This window comes from Lottia gigantea (genome assembly GCF_000327385.1).
Source record: "Lottia gigantea unplaced genomic scaffold LOTGIsca_85, whole genome shotgun sequence".
Classification (NCBI taxonomy): Eukaryota; Metazoa; Mollusca; class Gastropoda; family Lottiidae; genus Lottia; species Lottia gigantea.
Genome location: NW_008710807.1, coordinates 340,232 through 361,168, shown reverse-complemented (window position 1 = coordinate 361,168; position 20,937 = coordinate 340,232). Strand labels below are relative to the sequence as shown.

Here is a 20,937-nt window from a genome sequence, read left to right as displayed (position 1 = left end):
TTGACCACAGATGGCCCTCTGTCCACCTCTGCAATATAATCAGATTGCCAGAAGCAATTAATTTTACGATCTAATCTTGTTTTCAAGATATTTAAAAAAAAAAATGAAGCACTCACCTTTTTAAACTTTGCCGTTAAGTGACCGCAGCTAATAGACACCAATTCCTGATATGACTATACCTTCTTACGAGACAGTGAAAGATTCTTCCTTATTTAACCTCAGTGAGCCCACGACGTGTTGTCTCATAATGGAACTTCGCGAGTCAAACCCAGGAATCAATTAAAAGACAAGGAAAGACGATAAATTCATTCAAATAGTCATGCCTTTTTTATTTAGTTATTTACTTAGTCGTGATCGCATAACGATTTTTCTAAACGCTTCTAGGCTAAAGATTACGAAAACAATGGTTTGAGCCGACAATGTGCATTCAGCTTATTGGGTACAGCAGGGGTGTTCAACCTGGGGGAAATATGGGGGGGGGGGGGGGGGGTTCATTAGATCAAGGATCCTGAAATGGGGTTAGAGGGTAGAGAGTAGAGGGGGAGCGGGTTATGGGGATTGTGGTCCCCTTAAATAACATGGAATCGCTTAAATAAGAGGGGGTGAGGGGTAGGGGGCGTGGCTTTGTCTTCAATATCGGTGTTCAAGGTTCTACATAACCAAAAAAATAAAGTTTCCCTTTTGCCACAGATTTATTCAGACTTTGACTTTGCAAGATTGTAGACGAACGGGACGTTATGTTAAAAAGTGGAGGGCTTATACCAATTGGTTGTCTGTATCCAATACTCGCGACTCACCCTTATCGACGGGAGATAACTCCATAATTTAAATTTACAACTGTGAACGAAGTGTTTGATATTGCATATAGTTTCTCCTATTATTAGTGTCAAAATGTCTATTTCAAAGCGAGAGTTCCACAATCGATTTCCATATACAAACGTAGAGAGAATCAAATTAGTAGAAGACAATGGCAAGGTAGGATGAACATTGCATTTTGATCTAAGCTAATTTTCACATCTTGCTACAGACTACATTTGAGTTAACTTTCAGTGTCAAACGTAAAATACAGACCCATTGCAATATTCGTTAACAAAGGCGATAGAGCTCCATGGCTTTGAATTCTCTTATTTTAATTCTTATGCCACGTTCAGTGCTTTTGAGAGTCGACCCAATGTCAGCATTTAAAGCCGAGTTTTCACCCCAAGCCCTAATTCAAAACCTGTCTTGTTTGTTTTTTGGTGTGAATTAATTTGTCTTTTGATGATGTCACTGCTTTTTAAGTATTTTGTAAAATCTGAATTTGTCTATTAAATAGCTTGGAGAAGATATAAGCAAAGAAATCAAACAGATAATAGAGAAATTGTTAGAAGAGATGTATAAAGGATTAAAATCAACCAGAAGTGAAGATGATTCTATTTACACAGGCTCATCTGGTAAGAATCTACCAATTTTGCTAGACGAGTAAGAGCTACAAAGTGGCTAAGTTGTCTAGATGGAACAATAAACCCAGCCCACATGCACTACAGGCTGTGTGTACACGTAAAATATCCTTGTTAGAATAGTGTATTCCTGTTTAAATTGCCCTCATTGCACACTGCATAAGATAGAAATTCGTCATTATTTCAAGACTAAAAATTAAGATGTAATACTCTGTTTTCATCAGGGTTTTTTTTGTCATATTTTTATTGATTTTATATTATATGGAATTAAGCCAATTAATTTACATTCCCCTTCATTTTATTTTTAAATATTTTTAAGAAATTTGATAAAAAGATTATTTTAATTTTATATTTCAGGTATAAGCCTCTTGAATCTACATCTGTATAAAACACTGGGTGAAGAGAAGGAGGAGAAATATTTACACACTGCCCTACAGTTTCTAGAGAAACCCCTTCAACACCTGAAAAACAAACGTTATACATTTCTATGTGGGGATGCAGGGCCGTTAGCCCTAGGGGCTGTCATATATCATAAGCTGAAAGATGACAGCATGTCAAAAGAATGCATTAAAAGGTAACAGAAATCTTTGTTACGGCTAACAACACTGGACTCAATAATTATACTATACTATTTTTATATGACCACATCTTTCTATAAGGACGAATATTGTTGGCACCCCTGTCCGTCGGTCTGCCCGTCAACATTTGCTTGTAAACGCTTTAAAAACTAGATTTTTTTGATGGAATCAAATGAAATTCGATATGTGTATACATATTCATAAAAGGAAGATCAAGTTTGAATTTGAGATATTTTCGACCGTTAGAAGCAGAGTTATTGCCCTTGCCCCAAAATCTTGAATATTTACCATCCGCATGCCATGGTGGGCGTATATGGCTGTGGTCCACTATCTTTATTGTGGTAGTTATTACTGTTGAATTTCAGACTAGAAGATCTATATTATCCAGTATGTAAAGATTATGATATACCTAATGAGTTACTGTATGGTCGTGTAGGATATATATACTCTCTGTTATTTATACAGAAACACCTTGGTCCAGAATCTATCACAAACACAATTATACCAAAGGTATGGACTTTCCCTTGTCTAGCAGGGGACATTGTATGCAAATCAATGGTATCCTGCTTGAGAACGAACCATGGGCAGGGCAGCAGAGCTTTCATAGAGTCCACATCACTGATATTATTTGTCAGACATTAATTATTTTCTTTTGTGTTTCTTTTTGAAAAAAATAATTATGATCGTTTTCTATTTTTACAGGTATTGAGGGTCATCATAGAAATGGGTAGGAAGGCAGCCGAGGAGGAGAAATCTCACACACCATTGGTATTTACCTGGCATGATAAACACTATCTTGGAGCTGCCCATGGTATGGTGGGCATCATATTCATGTTATTACAGGTAGGGCAAAGCTCCCTTTAGTCTCCAGCCTGTAGTTTTCAGGAATATAGATTATCTCCCTTTAGTCTTCAGGAATATAGGTTATCTCCCTTTAGTCTTCAGGGATATAGATTATCTCCCTTTAATCTTCAGGAATATAAATTATCCAACAATATTAATCATCACATGATATCAAGAGTGGAAATATTCAAAAACTGAAATAACCAGAACTTTTTCTGAGTAATTTTCAATTGAAATATCTTTATATAGGCACCTACTTCTGGGTTATAAAATATATATTTAAATTCTCTTCTTTCAAAGTCTCCTCAAATCATGGATTGTTATTGAATGTGTTTCAGCTAGATAAACAGCTACTCGAGCCGTATTTAACAGATATCAAATCTTGTATTGATCACCTACTGTCTATACAGCTACCATCTGGTAACTTCCCATCTTCTCTAGAAAATAAATCATCAGATAAACTGGTTCATTGGTGTCACGGAGCTCCTGGCTGGATTCACATGTTTCTTAAAGCACATGAGGTAAGAGTTATTGCCCTTGTATTTACAAATAATGATTTTCCTTAAAATTTGAAGGCTGATGGCTAATGCAGAGATCCTTGCAATATATCCCCTCATTGCAAACTGCATGGCTTTACCCAAAGATGTGCAGAACAGTAAGACTTTTCATTTCACTTCATTATTGGTCCAACCCTTAAAGGTGCATTTCAGTTAGTTTTCGTTGAAATATTGCCCCAGATTTATAAAAGATATGATTGTTTTAACTGCTGTCTGCCCAAGTTAAGAGATTCTTTGTAATTAACCCACCGTGAGTTACTGCTCTTGTTAAGATAATAGATATTGTATTGTAGTTATTTGGAGAGAAGGTATATCTACAGAAGGCTAAACAGTGTAGTGAAGTAATTTGGTTACGTGGGTTATTAAAGAAGGGCTATGGTTTATGTCATGGTATTGCTGGGAATGCGTATGGTTTTCTATCAATGTATAGAACCACTGGCGAAGAAAAACACTTATATCATGCTTATATGGTATGAACTTTACTTTTATTGAATTGTAAAGAAGTTTTCAAATGTGTATCAGAGCCAGCTTCTAGAAGATGTAGAGGTCCCTGATACACGTTTAATTTTTCTTCTTTACAAGCCCTTAAAAAATTTTGCAATACTATGTCAAACGGTACACATGAGTTGACAAGATAACGTTACTTGGTTAGTTAAGTTAGCTTTCTGTGGTCTGAATCCACTTTGAGAGTAAAGTAGACCTAATCAGAGTGTCTTATTAATTTAAATTGATATTTCAGTTTGCTACATGGTGTATGGAATATGGGAATCATGGGTGTAATACTCCAGATAGACCTTTCTCATTATTTGAAGGTAAGGAATAGCTGTCATCTTATAAGACAAGCTTTGAACTATAAAGATATTTTACTACAGATAGATGTGTTAATACTGTATATTTTGGAGTATAATGCACACTTTTTTTTACTCATAAAAATTGTATTAATTGATTAAAAATCATAATGGAATGATGCTGTCATCCAGTAAAATAACCCTACTTCCAATGATTTAGACTGGCATCACTTCCAGGATAATATTCTGTATTTTGTACATTTCAGGGATGGCTGGTACCATTTACTTTTTAGCTGATTTGTTACACCCTTTAGAAGCTAAATTTCCAGCTTTTGAGCTCTGAGAAATATAGGTTATACCAGAAAATCTTGCTTTTTCTCTAATCTGTGCTCTTGCTTCAGTAGTTTGTCTAGATGCTTTCAGAATGTGCATAATTTTCTATTAAAGGGATTGTGAAAAAAGTTTTCAAAACTTCTTACATAATATAAGCAGATTTTGGGATAGTGATGTCATCAAATGCTTAGTTTTAGTGAATTGCAGGAACCACAGACCCCTGACTGAAAATTGGTGAAGATGCATTGTTCCCAATACACATAAAAAACTTTAAAACACCTCTTTACAATCCCTTTAATTAGACATGTTATTAATTGTAATGTATTAAAAGAGCACCCTACGTTAACGCAAACAAAACCATATACATTAGGTTTTGTGAAATATAGGCAAGACAAGGTGAGGCGCTTCTTTTTCATATATCAATATTGTTTTTGTTATAAACCACGACTCATTTCATTTTTCCATTTTTAAACCACAAATATGGTCATGTCATTATCCTGAATTTCATGGGTTATTTTGAAAACATTTATTTTTTGGGGGATATATTGGTAAATGAAATGTTTAGGTATTGTTTTGTCAAATTAATTTTGGAATTTATTCAGTCTTTTTTTTTTATTTAAAGAGCATTTATTAGTTATATCAAAACAACTTCATTTTTCCTTCATTTACTTTAACTTGTTATATTTTTGTTTATTGCATAAACATTGTTTTAATATTTTAATATCTGAAATTTATTTATGTCAGCAGGAAACCATTTTATCATGCCTGCCTATTTGGACTCTGCACAGTAGTTTTACTACTTCTCTGAACCTGTTATGGCTAATTATGCATCATGCAATGAGGATAATTTATATCCCCTGGAGACTAAAGGGAGATAAATTATATTCCCTGAGACTAAAGGGAGATAATTTATATTCCCTGAGACTAAAGGGAGGTAATTTATATTCTAGGAGACTAAAGGGAGATAATTTATATTCCTGGAGACTAAAGGGAGGTAATTTATATTCCTGGAGACTAAAGGGGGTGATTTATATTCCTGGAGACTAAAGGGGGTAATTTATATTCCTGGAGACTAAAGGGAGGTAATTTATATTCCTGGAGACTAAAGGGAGGTAATTTATATTTCTGGAGACTAAAGGGGGGTAATTTATATTCCTGGAGACTAAAGGGAGGTAATTTATATTTCTGGAGACTAAAGGGGGCAATTTATATTCCTGGAGACTAAAGGGAGGTAATTTATATTCCTAAAGACTCAAGGGAGGCAATTTATATTCCTGGAGACTAAAGGGAGGTAATTTATATTCCTGGAGACTAAAGGGGGTAATTTATATTCCTAGAGAGTAAATGGAGACCACTCCTTTATTGGCTCTTATAAAACCATCACATCAAAGTTATGTTTTTCAAACATTTATTGCAGTGACTCCATTCTTACTTTCATGCCTGATAGAAGAAACTCCCTTCTTTTCTTCGCTCCACGATGTTCCAGCTGTTTTATCAGTTGCCGACCAGATCCAAGCGCCTTGATAGCCGTGGTTATAGGAGTAATGGTACATTTGAGTGGAGGACATGCCTTCACTTGCCTTGGCACTGAACTCACCAATTACCAGCGGTTTATCGAGTTTGTATTCACTAGCAGAATGCTGAAATTAGAGCGTAAATATCCCGGTACGATTGTTTGTGAACTTGACTACACTTAAAGGAATACTATCTCGTAGAATGGACATACAATTTAGATTCTAAAAATATGAGCACATTTTCATCAGTAGATATACCCGGTGTCATAGATATCCTTCTATTAACCAATAAATTCATAAAACAAATCAATTAATTTTCTAATAATTACGTTGGATTTATCGGATTGTTTAGTGATTCTGATGCATATTCATAACACAAGGTAAATTCGACAGTTGAATGAAATTGATAGAATTACCTACCTTGAAGGGCGAAAGAGAGTTAAAGTGGCCCTGCCATGTATAAGAGTGCCACTGATAGAAATCCAAAGTACCCTGAAATAAATTGAAATATACTTTTTACCTTGATGATTATTTTCACGATCTCAAGTTATTACAAACTGCGTCTAATACCTTGACTGCAATAGTCACTATTCTTGTATCCCTGAATGTAGTAATTTGATTGGATAGCTCTTTGATTTCATTCAGTCATATTAAAATGCCGGAAGAAAAGAACCTCATCCAAGATACCACAACGAAATCTACCATTCATTACCGATTCAGATTCGGCATACGGAAACTGCAGAGGATTGCCGAATTTCTAGGAAGAACAAGGACGATGATGCCTTACCTCTTTCTTGCCTCCAGCTTTAATCAGGCAATGATCTGAGAAATAATTTCTCCTGCCCATTTGGTCTGTGTTGATCATGACATTGGTTCCTATGGTTACCAGAGCTTTGGGATCGGCTTTCTTAATAGCTGCTGCGGCCCAGTTGAAAAATCTGAAAGAATTAAATGTGACCACGTTCTATAATCATCTCTACACCAAGAGTAACCCTCCACCCATACATTGCTCATTTTTATCTCCAAAATCTCGTAGCATGTGTCTGGAAACGGTTGATTAGGATTGTTGAAGGTATACAATTATTTTCGAAAAGAATTGAAGGTACACGCAGGAAATTCGCGGTTTCTCTCTAAACTGAATGCCAAAAGTCCCGACAGAATGGACTCAATCGCTTCTGAGGAGTGATTTGGACGAACTGTCGATCAATATCTTACCTTCCATATAATCTAAAAGGGAACATGCTCTTAGCCCAACCCCCAACACCCTTAATAGAGCTAAAACATGGCTCGGCTTCCGTGTGCTGGGTGTTAGCTAATCCTTCGGGTTCGTTCATCAAATCCCACCCACCAATAGCAGGGTCGTCTTTAAGAGCTGTTACCAATGGAACCAAAGCGTTGTCGATGAAGCTGTTGAGTTTGGTCTCGTCGTAGATGATACCTGCAAGTCTCTGGGTATACTGGTCGCTTTTTGCTGCATTCCATAAACACGGGAAGAGGAGAATATCATATTTTCGAGCTATAGCTGTCATTTCTTTAAAATCACTAATAAACGTATTTTTGTTGTCTAATTTGGTAACGTGTCCGGTTTGAGAAAATATTGGCACACTTTCTCCAGCAAAGAATACCCAAACTCCTGTAAATATAAGGCACTAGGTCATAATCCAAGAAAAATTAGAGACATCGTGTCCGAAACAACAGACACCATATAGAAATCGATATTATGTTGAAATGACTATCATACTGACGTCACTATCGCAAAAAACCGAGGTCACTTTCGCCAAAAACCGACGTCACTATCGCCAAAAACCGACGTCACTATCGACGAAAAAGGACGTCACTATCGCCAAAGAATGACGTCACTATCACAAAAAATGTTATCATTATCGCGGAAAAACGATGTCGCCATCGCTAGTGTATTTGCGCCATAATCAGGTCAGTGTGTCTGGAATTTCAGGAACCATAGCCATTGACACGGAAATCGGAATGGTACAGACAGAACTCTTAATTTCAAAGATACCTATTCATTATTTGTGACGCCTTTTTGTATCCGTATAATGCAGCAATATTAAGCATTCTTACTCATAGAATTTCCACCAGCATCGTGTAGTTCTTTCATGTATCTCTCCATTTCTGGTTTGGATCTTTGAAAATTTCCATTTCCATATTCCCAGCCATAGTGGATCCAAGCTAGATTGATTCCGGACAAAAATACGCGCTTTCCGTCTTTCATGAAATGTCCATTGGAAACGTACAATCGACCACCTTCAACTAAAAATAAAAAAGAAAACGGCCGTAAAACGTTAGAAGTTTTAAATGAATTTCAAAATTCTGAAAAGTACAAAAAGTATTTGAAAGTGTGCCTCAGTCCAAATTCATTTTGCGATGGTGGCGCCATAACACGAACCCCAGATATTTGAAGGAAAAAGGAACGATGAAATCAGTTTCAGGGTAGAGACAGAAAGTTTCATATTATGTGTTACAAAAGGAGTTCTTACCTGCCAAGGTCGTCAGGGCTGCGACAGCGAAAATTAATCTCAGAAAAACCATTTCTTTAGACTATTTGAAAACACAAGAAATCAACTGATCATTAGAAATAGAAATGGACCTTGCAGGGGCAATGGACAAGACAGGAAATGCAGGGTAGATATGGGTTAGGGTTGAAAGCCGACACCAGGACGACCGTGGCATTGGCCTTGGAATCACAAATTTCGTACTTCGAGGAGGGTTCAAACCGACGACACCTAATCTTCCAGCAGACGACAATCCAACGCGCTATCGATTGAATTATGCCGATGCCTTTCCAGACGACTAGCCAACTTACTACTGCCTTTGTTGCAGACGACAAGCCAACTTACTAACAATTGAGCTATGCCGCCTTTCTAGCAAACGCCAATACAACAGACTAACGATTGAACTATTGCCACTATTTGAAATTTTCTTGCAATGAAAAATGTTGGGTCTACCTACCTTCTCTGACAGCCAGTCGATTTGAATCTGTCTCAATCAGACCACCAAACTATATTCCAATCGTACTACATTATCTTAAGTTTTTAGATAATATATATCTATCGACTAATCTTATCTGAACTCTAATGGCGGTGCCATGTGTTAGACAGCACCCAATTAATTCAATATTTCTGCACCTAATCATCTAGCAGACGACAATCCCAAGTACCTACAGGGTTAGTATAAATACCATTGCTCATTTAGTGAGTTCACCTGAAGGTCCAGGGTTCAATACTTGTATAGGTTGAGATAATACCATCGGATTTTTCAGTGATGCAGGTTGGAGGGGGTTGACATGGAAAAGGCGTCTAGTCGTTTGGGTGGGATCCCGTGTGCAAGGCAAGGCACCTTTAAGATCTCTTGACAGTTGGAAATCCAAAAAGAGCAGGCTAATGTCACTGTTCTGCCACAATTACCCTTATTGTACACAGCATGGCGTGTCCCGTCGTCACGATCCATTTAGGTGCAGAAGAGAAGGACATAAAACTTTAAAAAAATTTAATAGAATTGTTTACTTTACATAAAAATTGTAGTACGACATTGCACATGATATTGGATGCTATGTTAAAATTCGAGAGCCCTTCACCCAATGTATGTGTCCTCATGTCCCTTGGGGATTAATTGAAAGAGACTGTAAAGAGATTTTCTGAACTAGCTTCTGTGTATTAGGGACCCTGCTAGCGTCGACATAAACCATTCCAATGTTATGACGTCAGTGGGTTCAATTGGAATCCTGCGTTTAAAAAACCTCTTTGCAATTCCTTCAACAAATTCAGAGCACCTTACGAATCGCGGTAGGTGTTGAGGGAGGGGGGGGGGTGGTTTGGACACGATGATTCCGGAGTAGCTTTATTGATGGTTCTAGACCTAACCTGTTATAGATACAGTTCCTGTGAGACACTCATCCTCTCATACAGTGGAACCCCGCCTCCAGAAACAGCATAGTCCAGGTTTCCAAAAGTACTGCAGATTGTTCCATCAACAGTATACTTCAAACAATGGGCATCGCGAGAACATACGGCAGCGCAATGAGCCCTCCCACGCACAATCACCTGAGATAGAGGCGATGCTAGAGTGTAGATGCTTCTTTCAACCAGTTTGAAATAATTATAGCCCCACAGACCGATATACTCTAAAAGAAAAAAATCGTTTAAATATAAATAGCTGTAATGTATAGTAATAAGCAGTAAGCAGTAAAGATAAGAGAGTTGCTTGTAAGTTACTGAGTTATTGCCCTTGTCAAGATGCACATACCAAAATCTCTGACCCATGCCAATAGTGTCAAAAGCCTAGTCCCAGATGTGATTAAAAGTGATATTCCGTGAAGTAATGCACAATTTAAATGCAACTTACTATTATATGTCTAAGGACAATTCCCTCTCAAAGTTCTCAAGGATGCAAGATGTATATAACAATGGTGAAATTCATTAAATCAAGACATATTTTGTAGAGTCATTGTCACAATGTCAAGCTGTTACGAACTAATAATAATTAGTCTAATACCTTGACATCAATAGACTCACAGAATGCAGTGATTTGATTCGATTGGCCGCTATTTAATACAACCAATCAGAGCCCTCGACATGAAGTATGTAAACAATATAGCTTAGTTACCGATTTTAAGTGGAAGGCATCGAATGGCTGTATTCACTAGCGAACAATCCAATCCAGTACATTGACAAACATCCATGATAAGAGAAAAGTGGCTATTGAAGTCAAGGTATTAGACACAGGTCGTATAGAGTGGCATTGTGAAGATGTGATTAGTCGAACAACCCTCGACCTTACCACAACTTACTGACAAAAAAATGAAGTCCACTTACCGTTCGTTTTCGTTGTTTTATTTTGACAGAAATAACGTCTAGACTCGGCATTTACTTTTCCATCTGAAGGTGCATGAAAAGTGAGATAGGTATGGACCGTCTTGTTAATATGAACATGGACTAAAGTACCCCTATCGCCATCAATCCAGTCATAGTATCCTAAATACTCCCCTGTAATCCACACAAACTGGTCTTTCTCTTCAATCAATCCTAACCAGAAATTTGTTTCGCTGAAAACAACAGTAAAGAAAGATTGTATATTTAACAGGTATCGCAAGCGTTTTTCCGCGGCGTTTCTACTAGGGATACCCTATACGCCATTTAACATGGGGAGGGGGGAAGGGGTTGCTTGGGGTTAATCTAATTAAGCTATAATTAATAATTGTAATCGAAGAACTTTTCTACTAAATACCTGTTTCAAAGATAATATTTTTAGCCAATCAAAGCGTTTCATGTTAAACCCGTTTCTTGATAAAATTTGGAATTGTGGGATAGCGAAACTAAAAGTAGAGAGATACGACAGACTAATTGAATGGGTTGGTGTATGATATTCCTATGTCTAAGAAGACTTCTTTAACTTTCAAACGCGGATAATTCTGGACACGCATAGATTTGAAGGCTCAAACACTATTACTGATTGGCTAATCTAAAAAATTCCCGTTTCTGATACTAAAATATGATTAGTCAAAAAGAATGGTGCACCTGTGTTTCGATAAGAGACGATTGCGATCAAAAGATGTAAGAATAACAGGTAAGCGGCCACCATCGTCTTTACATGTATTATAGGCTGTGAAGAAGTCTGTTGCAGTAGAGAATTGTGGTGGTGGGCCAAAAAGCTCTCCATCTTAAAAAAAAATGAAAAAAAATTAATTATTAGGCCAAAGTCTTGAGTGCCCTCAATCTTGGCTGGCAGTGTCCCCGGAAGTCATGAGACGTCACATTTAATTTACATGAATCGCGATGAAAATCACATTGAAAAAAGTGTACTACCTTTGTAAAAGCAGATGACATGTTTGTCATTTGAACAAAGTGTTGTGCGCCATTTCTGGTCCGAGCTAGCGTAAACACATCTCTGTCCAGTTTGAGATCTTGGTTCGGACATCGCCCAGTTTTGTATTCCAAGAATGTTTCCATTTAACCACTGATAGAAACCATAGTTGTTCCATCGTATTCCTAGCCACAAGTCTTTCCTGGAAATATTCAAATGTATCGTCTGAGAGAGTACTCTCCCAATAAAAATTTGAAAAATAGATTTGATTTGGTGCATTCCGACACATATTTTGTGACAAAAACGTATATTTGTTACTTTGGTGCAATGCGCACAATTCACTAAATAGCAAAATATGCTAATATTACAAGGCCTTTGCGATAAGTGACGTCATCAAATATTTAGTTTTAGTGGAATTGCAGGAACCACAAACGTGTAATAGAAAATTGGAATTGTGCAAATAGATGCTATCAGTGTCTCCGATACACATATAATCTTTAAAAACCCCTTTTATAATCCCTGCTTACTGATATTGTGTTGTTTGTAGAAATTCCCATAAATCATGGTACTCCTTTCGAGTTTCCACAACCGGAATTGTCATGTTGAAGAGCAGACATCTATCTCGAGCGTATTCGAAAGACCTTTTGGTAAAATCACCTATATACTGGAATTGATTACAAACTGAAAAAAAGAAGATTTTGATAAAGCCATTAGACCTACAGAGAATCCTCGATTGATATTCTTTTTTGCGTCAGACAAATTTTTTTTTGATCCAATGAAAACTGTTACATTAAAAATTTATTAAATCCACCAAGATTGTTCATAAAAAGAAAAGTCTCCAATGACAAAAAAGAAAAATTAAGAAATTAAATTCATTTTCATTTTTAAGGGGATTCAAAAAAGGTCTTCTTGGCCTTGTCTGTAATTCCTTATATAGCTCTATTTGTACTATTCCTATTTCAATTCTGACGTCATCGGTTCCTTATATCCTTCCAAAACTTGAGCACATTCTGACGTCACAATCGTATCAACCATTTGGACTGAATGACATCATCGTTTAATCTCATAAGCTACAAAGAAACACAGACGTCGAACAGAAATCGAAATGGTGCAAATAGAAGCTATAATAAACTTCCAAAATGCAAAATGACTAGAAGACCTCTTATCATTTTAATGCAAGAAGTGCTTGAAATTTAACTAAAAGGAATTGTGAAGAGGTTTTTATTGATTTTTTTTATGTGTATCGGGTATACTGATAGCATCAATTTACAGCAATCAGACGTCTGTGGTTCCTGTAATTCCACTAAAACTAAGTGTTTAATGACGTCACTAATCGTGAATGCCTTAATACCCGCATATTTTGCGATGAGTGACGTCATCAATCAATTAGTTTTAGTGGAATTACAGGAACCACAGACGTCTGATTGAAAATTTGAATGGTGGAAATCGATGCTATCAGTGTTTCCGATACACATACAAAAATTAGAAAATTTCTTTACAATCTCTTTAACAAATTTATAACTTACATCCATTCTTAATATGAAAATGCACCAAAATAATCTCAACTAGAAACTGTTTTAATATTAACATGTTAAACTCCATGCGTACAACTGGACTAAAGTTTAAACAGCAAATAAACTGCTTATGTTGAAAGAATAATTCCCAGCGTTTCCGAAGCAGGAAATCTTAGTACAGACAATGAGAAAAGATAAAGAAAACAATTCAGTATGGTTGCTAATGTTGTCTAGGGGATGTAACTAATTCTTCAATCTTATTATATAAGGGCATGGTTGTCTGACATTATTGTATTCGGCAATCCTCGGCAGTTTCCGTAAAGCTGAATCTGTTGCAGAGCGCTAGTGGAACTTTCACGGTAGACAAATTTGCGTCTTGAATATAGTACGAATACCTTAAAAAAAATACCTTTAACTAGAAATTTCATTTTCTTTTTCTCAAGAAATGACGAGTCATCTTTTTAACTTTCCAACGCGGATAATTCTGGACACAAATGGATTAGAAGAACCAAATTTAGAAGGTGAGCTGTGAAGATTAGCTCAGCTAAAAAGTTTCCGTTTCTGAGACTTAGGTACGATTGGTCAAAGGGCTAACTCTATCTCTTTAAGAACATTGGATGAAATGGAATTTTACTAAAATGATTTTTTTAGCTCCTTTGCCCCACTGTTCTGATTGTAACGGGAAACGTCATGCAGAGAGAGCATAGAGAGACCCCTCTCAAGACAATTTAGCTCCTTCTAAAAAGTTAAAGGACTTGAATGTCTCTTGAATCTCTGGGGTAACTACGACCTGTCTGGTTCTACAGTTAATTCTGTCTAATCTGATGATTTTTTGTTGACGGTTGAAATCTTTTGGTGATTTCCAGCATAAAACTTTGGCTAACGGATACGATTTTATTATACTATAAGCTTTTGTTGTTTAGTGCTACACAAGTTGTTAATGTGTGTTTATAAAACAAATCTTACATGTAAATAAAATTACAAAGTATGAAGAAATAAGATAAATAATACTGTATTGTTCTAGTCAGATGTATGATGTTTGTAGTATTATTTACTGCTGATGACGCAAATGACTGGAAGCAATATTCTGAAAACAATGGAACGGATTTCCTTTAAATGGAAAAATAAACAGAGTTGGTTGAAACCAAGGTCAGTAACTTGTGAGTGGTTAAGCAAGACCTTGTTCCATTTTCCATAAGCGGGTAAAACATGCTTCAATAATTGACGTGCGAATACGCGAGGTATGGTGTCCGGTGTGGGATTGAGTTACAGTAGAAATGAATCCTGTCCGGTGGCACAGTACCTCGTCTATTCGCGGCTTAACTTTATTTTATTTCTGCACCTGATTTGGCCAATGAAAAGGAACAACACCTTGCAGTGCACAATGAGAAAATTTGAGTGTGCTTATGTAATATGAATTTATGAAATGAATTGCCAGATTTAATGTTTAATCCGGCAACGAATATAATAAATTTCATATTACACTCGTTTATATAGCAATCGTTTAAGAATTCGGTATTTGGAACAATTTCATGCCCTTTACCTTAAATTTTAACTGAGTCGTCAACTCCAAAGATATGCTATGCTTTTCTGTTTACATGATGTATGAATACATGACCTAATTTGCATAGTTAGTAACCTCTGCTATGAGTTCATATCGTTTTTTATGAACCTGTGTTATAAACCCAGGAACAGTACTGTTGTGCGGCGTAGGGTAGTGAGGGCTTGAACATCCTTCACTGCGTTTTAAATGTCGGAAATTTTGCTACATTAGTATTTTATGTTTATAAACTCAATATACAAGGACTGGAATTAGTTTACACAGTCATTAATCAAGAGTTTTATTTGTGGTCTGATTTCTATATGAAGCTTTAACGGAGTTATTTCCCTTCTCATATTTTAATCTTTGCAGCTTCACCAGTTCATAACTTTCTTAAAGAGTGGTGCCCCGTCTTGAGAAACAACATAATCCGTATTTCCGAAGGTCCTGCAAATGGTTCTATCGCTTGCATACTTAAAACAACCGGCATCGCGAGAACATACTACAGCGCAATGTGCCGCTCTACGCACAATCACCAGGGATCGAGAGGATGCTAGGGGAATGGCGTTTCTTTCAACCAATCTGAAGTAATTATGGCTCCACGTGTCGACATCCTCTGAAAACAAAACCCGGCAAAACCATGATTTATAAAAACAAAACATGTCGAAAAATGGAATGAAAAGTACTAAAAAAACCTGTCACGGAGTTTTGTCAACTCGATTCTATGGAGGGTTGCACATTAAAGACAGTGAACTCAAAATAGAAATTCATATCATCTCTCTTACTATTGTTTTATCTTATTCAAGTGTATGACAACTTTTAGTATTGTTATAATTGAAAGAGAAACTGATAGGTGTATTAAGGACACTGAGTTGGTAGAGCAAATATTTAGACGGACGTGTCCCTTTAACATGCACAGTCTGTAGTAAGCCTCTAGTCTGTAGTAAGCCTCTAGTCTGTAGTAAGCCTCTTTGCGAAGAAAAATAAAAAAAAGATAATTATATACTTTACCGTTTTTAATTGATCTATTTTGGCAACAGAAATGTTCAGTTTCACGATTAAACTCCTCAGGCGGAGAATGCATGGTAACGTAGGGGTCAAAATCATGTTTATGAGCACGCACGTGGAAACCAGGTCCGCCATCATTGGTCCAATAATACATTTCCAGTTTCTTTCCAGTAATCCACACAAATTGACCATCATTTTCTACCAACCCCAGCCAGAAATCACTGTAACTGAAAAATGAGAAAGAGTGTAACCAGGCTCATTGATAGATAGATAGATATTTATTTATTGTAATGTTTGCCCTTTTTGGGCAGCATACATCATGATACTAGATAATACATAATAATATCATGATACAAGATAATACATAATAATATCATGATACAAGATAATACATAATAATATCATGATACAAGATAATACATAATAATATCATGATACAAGATAATACATAATAATATCATGATACAAGATAATACATAATAATATCATGATACAAGATAATACAAAATAATATCATGATACAAGATAATACATAATAATATCATGATACAAGATAATACATAATAATATCATGATACAAGATAATACATAATAATATCATGATACAAGATAATACATAATAATATCATGATACAAGATAATACATAATAATATCATGATACAAGATAATACATAATAATATCATGATACAAGATAATACAAAATAATATCATGATACAAGATAATACATAATAATATCATGATACAAGATAATACATAATAATAACTATTAATAAGTAATACAAATATTACACACTGACATCAATTAATAGTTATACAAAAAAATATAGTGTATACATAAACAAGTTTGAAAAAAGCAACATCATAACAAAATAATACATCAACAAATACACACCATATGTGGTGACAAGTTTAAGAAACAAAAATATATATAAATTTATGCAACAGCATGACGGACTATATCAAGTAAAATAATACTATCTTATTTTAAGTCTAATAAGACTCTCACATGCTAAGTAAACATAAAGAAATAAAACACCAAAGGAATAAGCAAAATATATCAATAATTCTGTTGTAATTCGTGTACATATAATATTATAATACATTTATTTTATGGATTCTAGTGCGTAAAAAATAAATTTAGAAACAGCTAAAGGCAAACTGTAAGTTAGCGGATCAAAAAGAACATGAAATGACAAAGGAATATTTAAATGTGAAATGGTAGAAGTGATATATTTATCTCCTAGGGTATCGTATTTAGGACATATCAGGAGGAAATGGTATTCATCTTCAACCAAGGATAAATCATATTGTTGACATGCGTTTATCAACAGGAATTTGTCTGTACCGACTTCTAGTAATAATTCTAACCAGCGGCGTTACTACGCCCCTCCAACATCCCCCATAAAAGAGGCTGGCCCCCATTTTTTTGCATAGTGAAAGAATGGCCTGTGCCCCGAACCCCCACCTCGCTGGAAAATTTGTGGCCCCCTCAACTAATGTTTCCTAGAAACGCAACCGAATTCTGACCACCAAAACAAATGTACTATTACTGAAGATTGTAGGTTGGTAGATGACAAGCGGATGCTGATATCGCAAACTAGCTAAACTATTGCTAAAGAGGTTTTATAAGTTTTGTAAGTGTATTGTGGCCTTATGTGGCTTCTAATTGCATCATTTCAATTTTCAGTCACTATGTGTTCCTGTGATTACCCTTGATTATTTAACAGCTTTTGCGATAGTGACGTCATGAAATACTTAGTTTTAATGTGTCCGAATGAAAATTGAAATTGTGAAATTCGATGCCTATTAAAGGTTTAGAAAACCTCTTTACGACACCTTTGATATTGAATTAAATGACAAAAGGTTCGTATCCGATTAGATAAAATTACTCTTACCGTGTTGAAAATAGTAGCCGTTGATCAGCGGGTGTAACTAGCACGGGCAATCGTCCACCAGTTTCCCGGCAGACCTCAAAGGCTGTAGTGTAGTTAGCCACGCCAGTTGGTGCTCTAGAGTGATTAGGTTTTCTGTATCTGTGACCTTAAATAAATATGATAGTTAAATGTAGAACAGTTTACTATCACATGGCCAAATCTTTGGAATGAGTGAAGCCTGTTCCCCGACCCCTCTCATAATGTATGATATGATATATTTTTTAAAGAAAGTATAGATAAATCTCGACATAAAAATACTTAATTGTTTAAAAATCCAATATTCAGATGTTCAGAATTTTGTCTATCTTGATGGGCGCTGTACATCTACAAACTTGTTAAAGGGACAGACTCCCCATTTTGGGGATTGATTTCGATCTTAAATATATGTAAATAGTCTTCACATAACTCTTTCAAAAATACCTCAAACTAGGAATTTCACTTTTTATTTCTATATATGTGTATTTTACATGCAGTGTCTTTAGAAATGACGAGGCGTCTTTTTAACTTTCAAACGCGGATAATTCTGGATACTCACGGATTGGAAGACTCAAATTTCGACGTTGAGCTGTGCACAATATTATTGATTGGCTTAGCTAAAAAAAATTCCCGTTTCTGAGACCAAGATCAAAACGAGTAGACCTACTACCTTCGTAGAAGCAGACGACCTTTTTATTGCTTGAACAGAGTAAAGTGAACCATTTCTGATTCCATCCAGCGTAAACACATCTCTGCCCAGTTTGAGATCTTGGTTCGAACATCGCCCAGTTTTGTATTCCAAGAATGTTTCCATTTAACCACTGATAGAAACCACCATATAGGTTGTTCCATTGTAACCCTAGCCACAACTCGTCCCTGAAAGTAATAAAAACAGCAATTATATTTGCATTTCAAAAAGTTATCAAATTTTTTTCTGCCCCGAACCCAGAACACCTTTGAAATGTAAATCAGAATATCATCCTAAAAGATCATGGACCACCCCCCCCCCCTCCCCCTCATCCATTAATGAATAAAGGTAGCATAATAGATGTAACTCAAAATAACATAATATCTCAGCTTACATATCTGACGTTGTTAGAAAATTCCAGAAATCTTCGTAGTCCTCTCGAGTTTCAAGAACCGGAAGGGTCAGATTGTAAACTTGACAGATGTTCCAAGCATCCCAGAAAGTTCTCTCTTCGGGATCATAGCTCAGAAACTGAACAGAAACTGTAAAGATAAAAGAAATTAGCAAAGAGTAAAGTTGGTTTAGTTCGCCACATGTAAACTAATACGCACAAACTCGATTGCCTCTTTAAATATTAACAATGCAAGTTTGACCCACACCAGAATTTGGATTATAATTTACGGAACGTTATCTGCATGTACGAAACGTTATCTGTATGTACGAAACGTTATCTGTATGTACGAAACGTTATCTGTATGTACGAAACAGTATCTCTGTGTGCGAAATGTTATCTGTATGTACGAAACGTTATCTCTGTGTGCGAAATGTTATCTGTATGTACGAAACGTTATCTCTATGTGCGAAATGTTATCTGTATGTACGAAACGTTATCTCCATGTACGAAACGTTATTCCATGCATATAACGTTATTCTGTTAACGTCACTATCACCACGTACGTAACCTTATCTCCATGTACGTAACGTTATTCCGTGGACGTAACGTCGTTATTTCATGTACAGAGCGTTACGCCGTGTACATAACGTTATCTCTATGTGCGAAACGTTATCTCCATGTGCGAAACGTTATCTGTATGAATGTAACGTTACTCCGTGTACATAACGTCATCTCTATGCACAAAACGTTATCTCCATGTGCGAAACGAAATCTGTATGTATGTAACGTTATCTCCTTTTGCGAAACGTTATTCTATGCATATAACGTTATTTCGTGTACATAACTATATCTTATGTACGTAATGTAGTAACGCCGTGTACATATAACGTTATGTCGGCGTACGTAACGTCCATATTGAATGAATGAATGAATGAATGAATGAATGAATGAATGAATGAATGAATGAATGAATGAATGAATGAATTTTAACTTACATCCTTTCCTTATGATAAGATGATCCAACAGAAAAATTCCAAAAAGAAACCTTTTTAATGTTAACATTAACATAGTTGTACCTGTACTAAAGTTTAAACAGTTCTATAAACTTCTCTATTTTATGTCTTAAAAACGGCATCAGCATTATTATTTATTTCGATCGTTTCCGTCCTTTTATAGTTTTTAATCTGATGTCGGTATAAGTGCACTGGTAAAAGTGCGTTTAATTTCAAGGGATTTTTCTGACTTTTTATGTGTATCTGGGGCATTTATGACTTTTGTTTGAATCATTCCGAATTACGTCAGTGATGTGATTTATGTAGTTATTCTTAACCTAATATGACGTCACTCAAAGCCGTTAATACTTAAGAACAGCTTGTGCAATAACTACTCTTAGTTTTGGTGTAATTGCATGTTCCACAGATGTCTGACTGAAATTGGAATGGTGCACATCGATCCCATCAGTGTTCCCGATACACATACAGATTTTTTTATAAATCTTTACAATCTCTTTAAAACGACCTTATTTCGGGCTTGACTATAGCAGTGATATTTCTATATGACTACAATTAATGTATTGAGCACTATTTTAACAGTTTTAATTCTATATCACTCTAGAATTGATGTATTGAGAACTATTTTAACAGTGGTATTTTTATATCTCTCTAGAATTGATGTATTGAGCATTATTTTAACAAAGAGCTTTTTTGTTATTGTAAGGTATGATATGTAAACTAAATAGAATTAGGTGGAAAAGAAGTTCTTTAAAGTTGAATATTTTCATTGTACAAACTTGGTCTAATATTGTTTATTGTGTAAGTACTTTAACATTATCACATCGAAACAAAGACTGTTTCTCTTTCTAAGAAAAAAACCGATATCCGGTAACTGAGTAAAGGTGGGAAAAGACGAGGTACGGTGACCTGTGTGATATACGGTGCGGGATGATCGATAATATATCTGTTGGGGCAAGTAATGTATCTGGGGGGGGGGGGGGGGGGGGGGGGGGGGGGGG

General features: G+C 35.9%; 4 protein-coding genes across 4 annotated transcripts; 1 reads left to right on the top strand and 3 right to left on the bottom strand.

The window, feature by feature from the left end:
- Positions 1 to 1,372: 1,372 nt before the first annotated feature.
- LOTGIDRAFT_179770 (hypothetical protein) lies at positions 1,373 to 4,548 on the top strand (the record flags this gene model as incomplete). The annotated part of the gene is made up of 8 exons (XM_009067705.1): positions 1,373 to 1,433; positions 1,797 to 2,013; positions 2,383 to 2,527; positions 2,720 to 2,860; positions 3,199 to 3,381; positions 3,711 to 3,887; positions 4,157 to 4,229; positions 4,472 to 4,548. 8 exons carry the CDS (start codon positions 1,373 to 1,375, stop codon positions 4,546 to 4,548), a joined length of 1,074 nt encoding a protein of 357 aa, XP_009065953.1.
- Positions 4,549 to 5,874: 1,326 nt separating this feature from the next.
- On the bottom strand, positions 5,875 to 9,057 carry LOTGIDRAFT_204833 (hypothetical protein). The gene is made up of 7 exons (XM_009067704.1): positions 9,020 to 9,057; positions 8,548 to 8,608; positions 8,132 to 8,320; positions 7,268 to 7,685; positions 6,840 to 6,990; positions 6,473 to 6,544; positions 5,875 to 6,178 (listed from the first exon to the last, which is right to left on the bottom strand). Exons 2-7 carry the CDS (start codon positions 8,597 to 8,599, stop codon positions 5,939 to 5,941), a joined length of 1,122 nt encoding a protein of 373 aa, XP_009065952.1. The 5' UTR covers positions 8,600 to 8,608; positions 9,020 to 9,057; the 3' UTR covers positions 5,875 to 5,938.
- An 876-nt stretch (positions 9,058 to 9,933) lies between these two features.
- On the bottom strand, positions 9,934 to 12,470 carry LOTGIDRAFT_169409 (hypothetical protein; the record flags this gene model as incomplete). The annotated part of the gene is made up of 5 exons (XM_009067703.1): positions 9,934 to 10,190; positions 10,882 to 11,111; positions 11,584 to 11,725; positions 11,872 to 12,071; positions 12,397 to 12,470. The coding sequence occupies 5 exons, from the start codon at positions 12,468 to 12,470 to the stop codon at positions 9,934 to 9,936; spliced, it is 903 nt and encodes a 300-aa protein (XP_009065951.1).
- A 3,006-nt stretch (positions 12,471 to 15,476) lies between these two features.
- On the bottom strand, positions 15,477 to 19,994 carry LOTGIDRAFT_169408 (hypothetical protein; the record flags this gene model as incomplete). Its single annotated transcript, XM_009067702.1, has 6 exons — positions 15,477 to 15,539; positions 15,930 to 16,158; positions 17,830 to 17,974; positions 18,515 to 18,720; positions 18,927 to 19,074; positions 19,922 to 19,994. The coding sequence occupies 6 exons, from the start codon at positions 19,992 to 19,994 to the stop codon at positions 15,477 to 15,479; spliced, it is 864 nt and encodes a 287-aa protein (XP_009065950.1).
- Between the last annotated feature and the right edge of the window lie 943 nt (positions 19,995 to 20,937).

Excerpts from the sequence above, each read along its gene's own strand:
- LOTGIDRAFT_204833 (XM_009067704.1), bottom strand. The coding sequence starts at position 8,599 with ATGGTTTTTCTGAGATTAATTTTCGCTGTCGCAGCCCTGACGACCTTG. Across the intron at positions 6,545-6,839 it reads AAGCTGGAGGCAAGAAAGAG|GGTACTTTGGATTTCTATCA; the intron begins GTAAGGCATCAT and ends AATTTATTTCAG. Across the intron at positions 6,179-6,472 it reads ACTCTCTTTCGCCCTTCAAG|CATTCTGCTAGTGAATACAA; the intron begins GTAGGTAATTCT and ends CTCTAATTTCAG.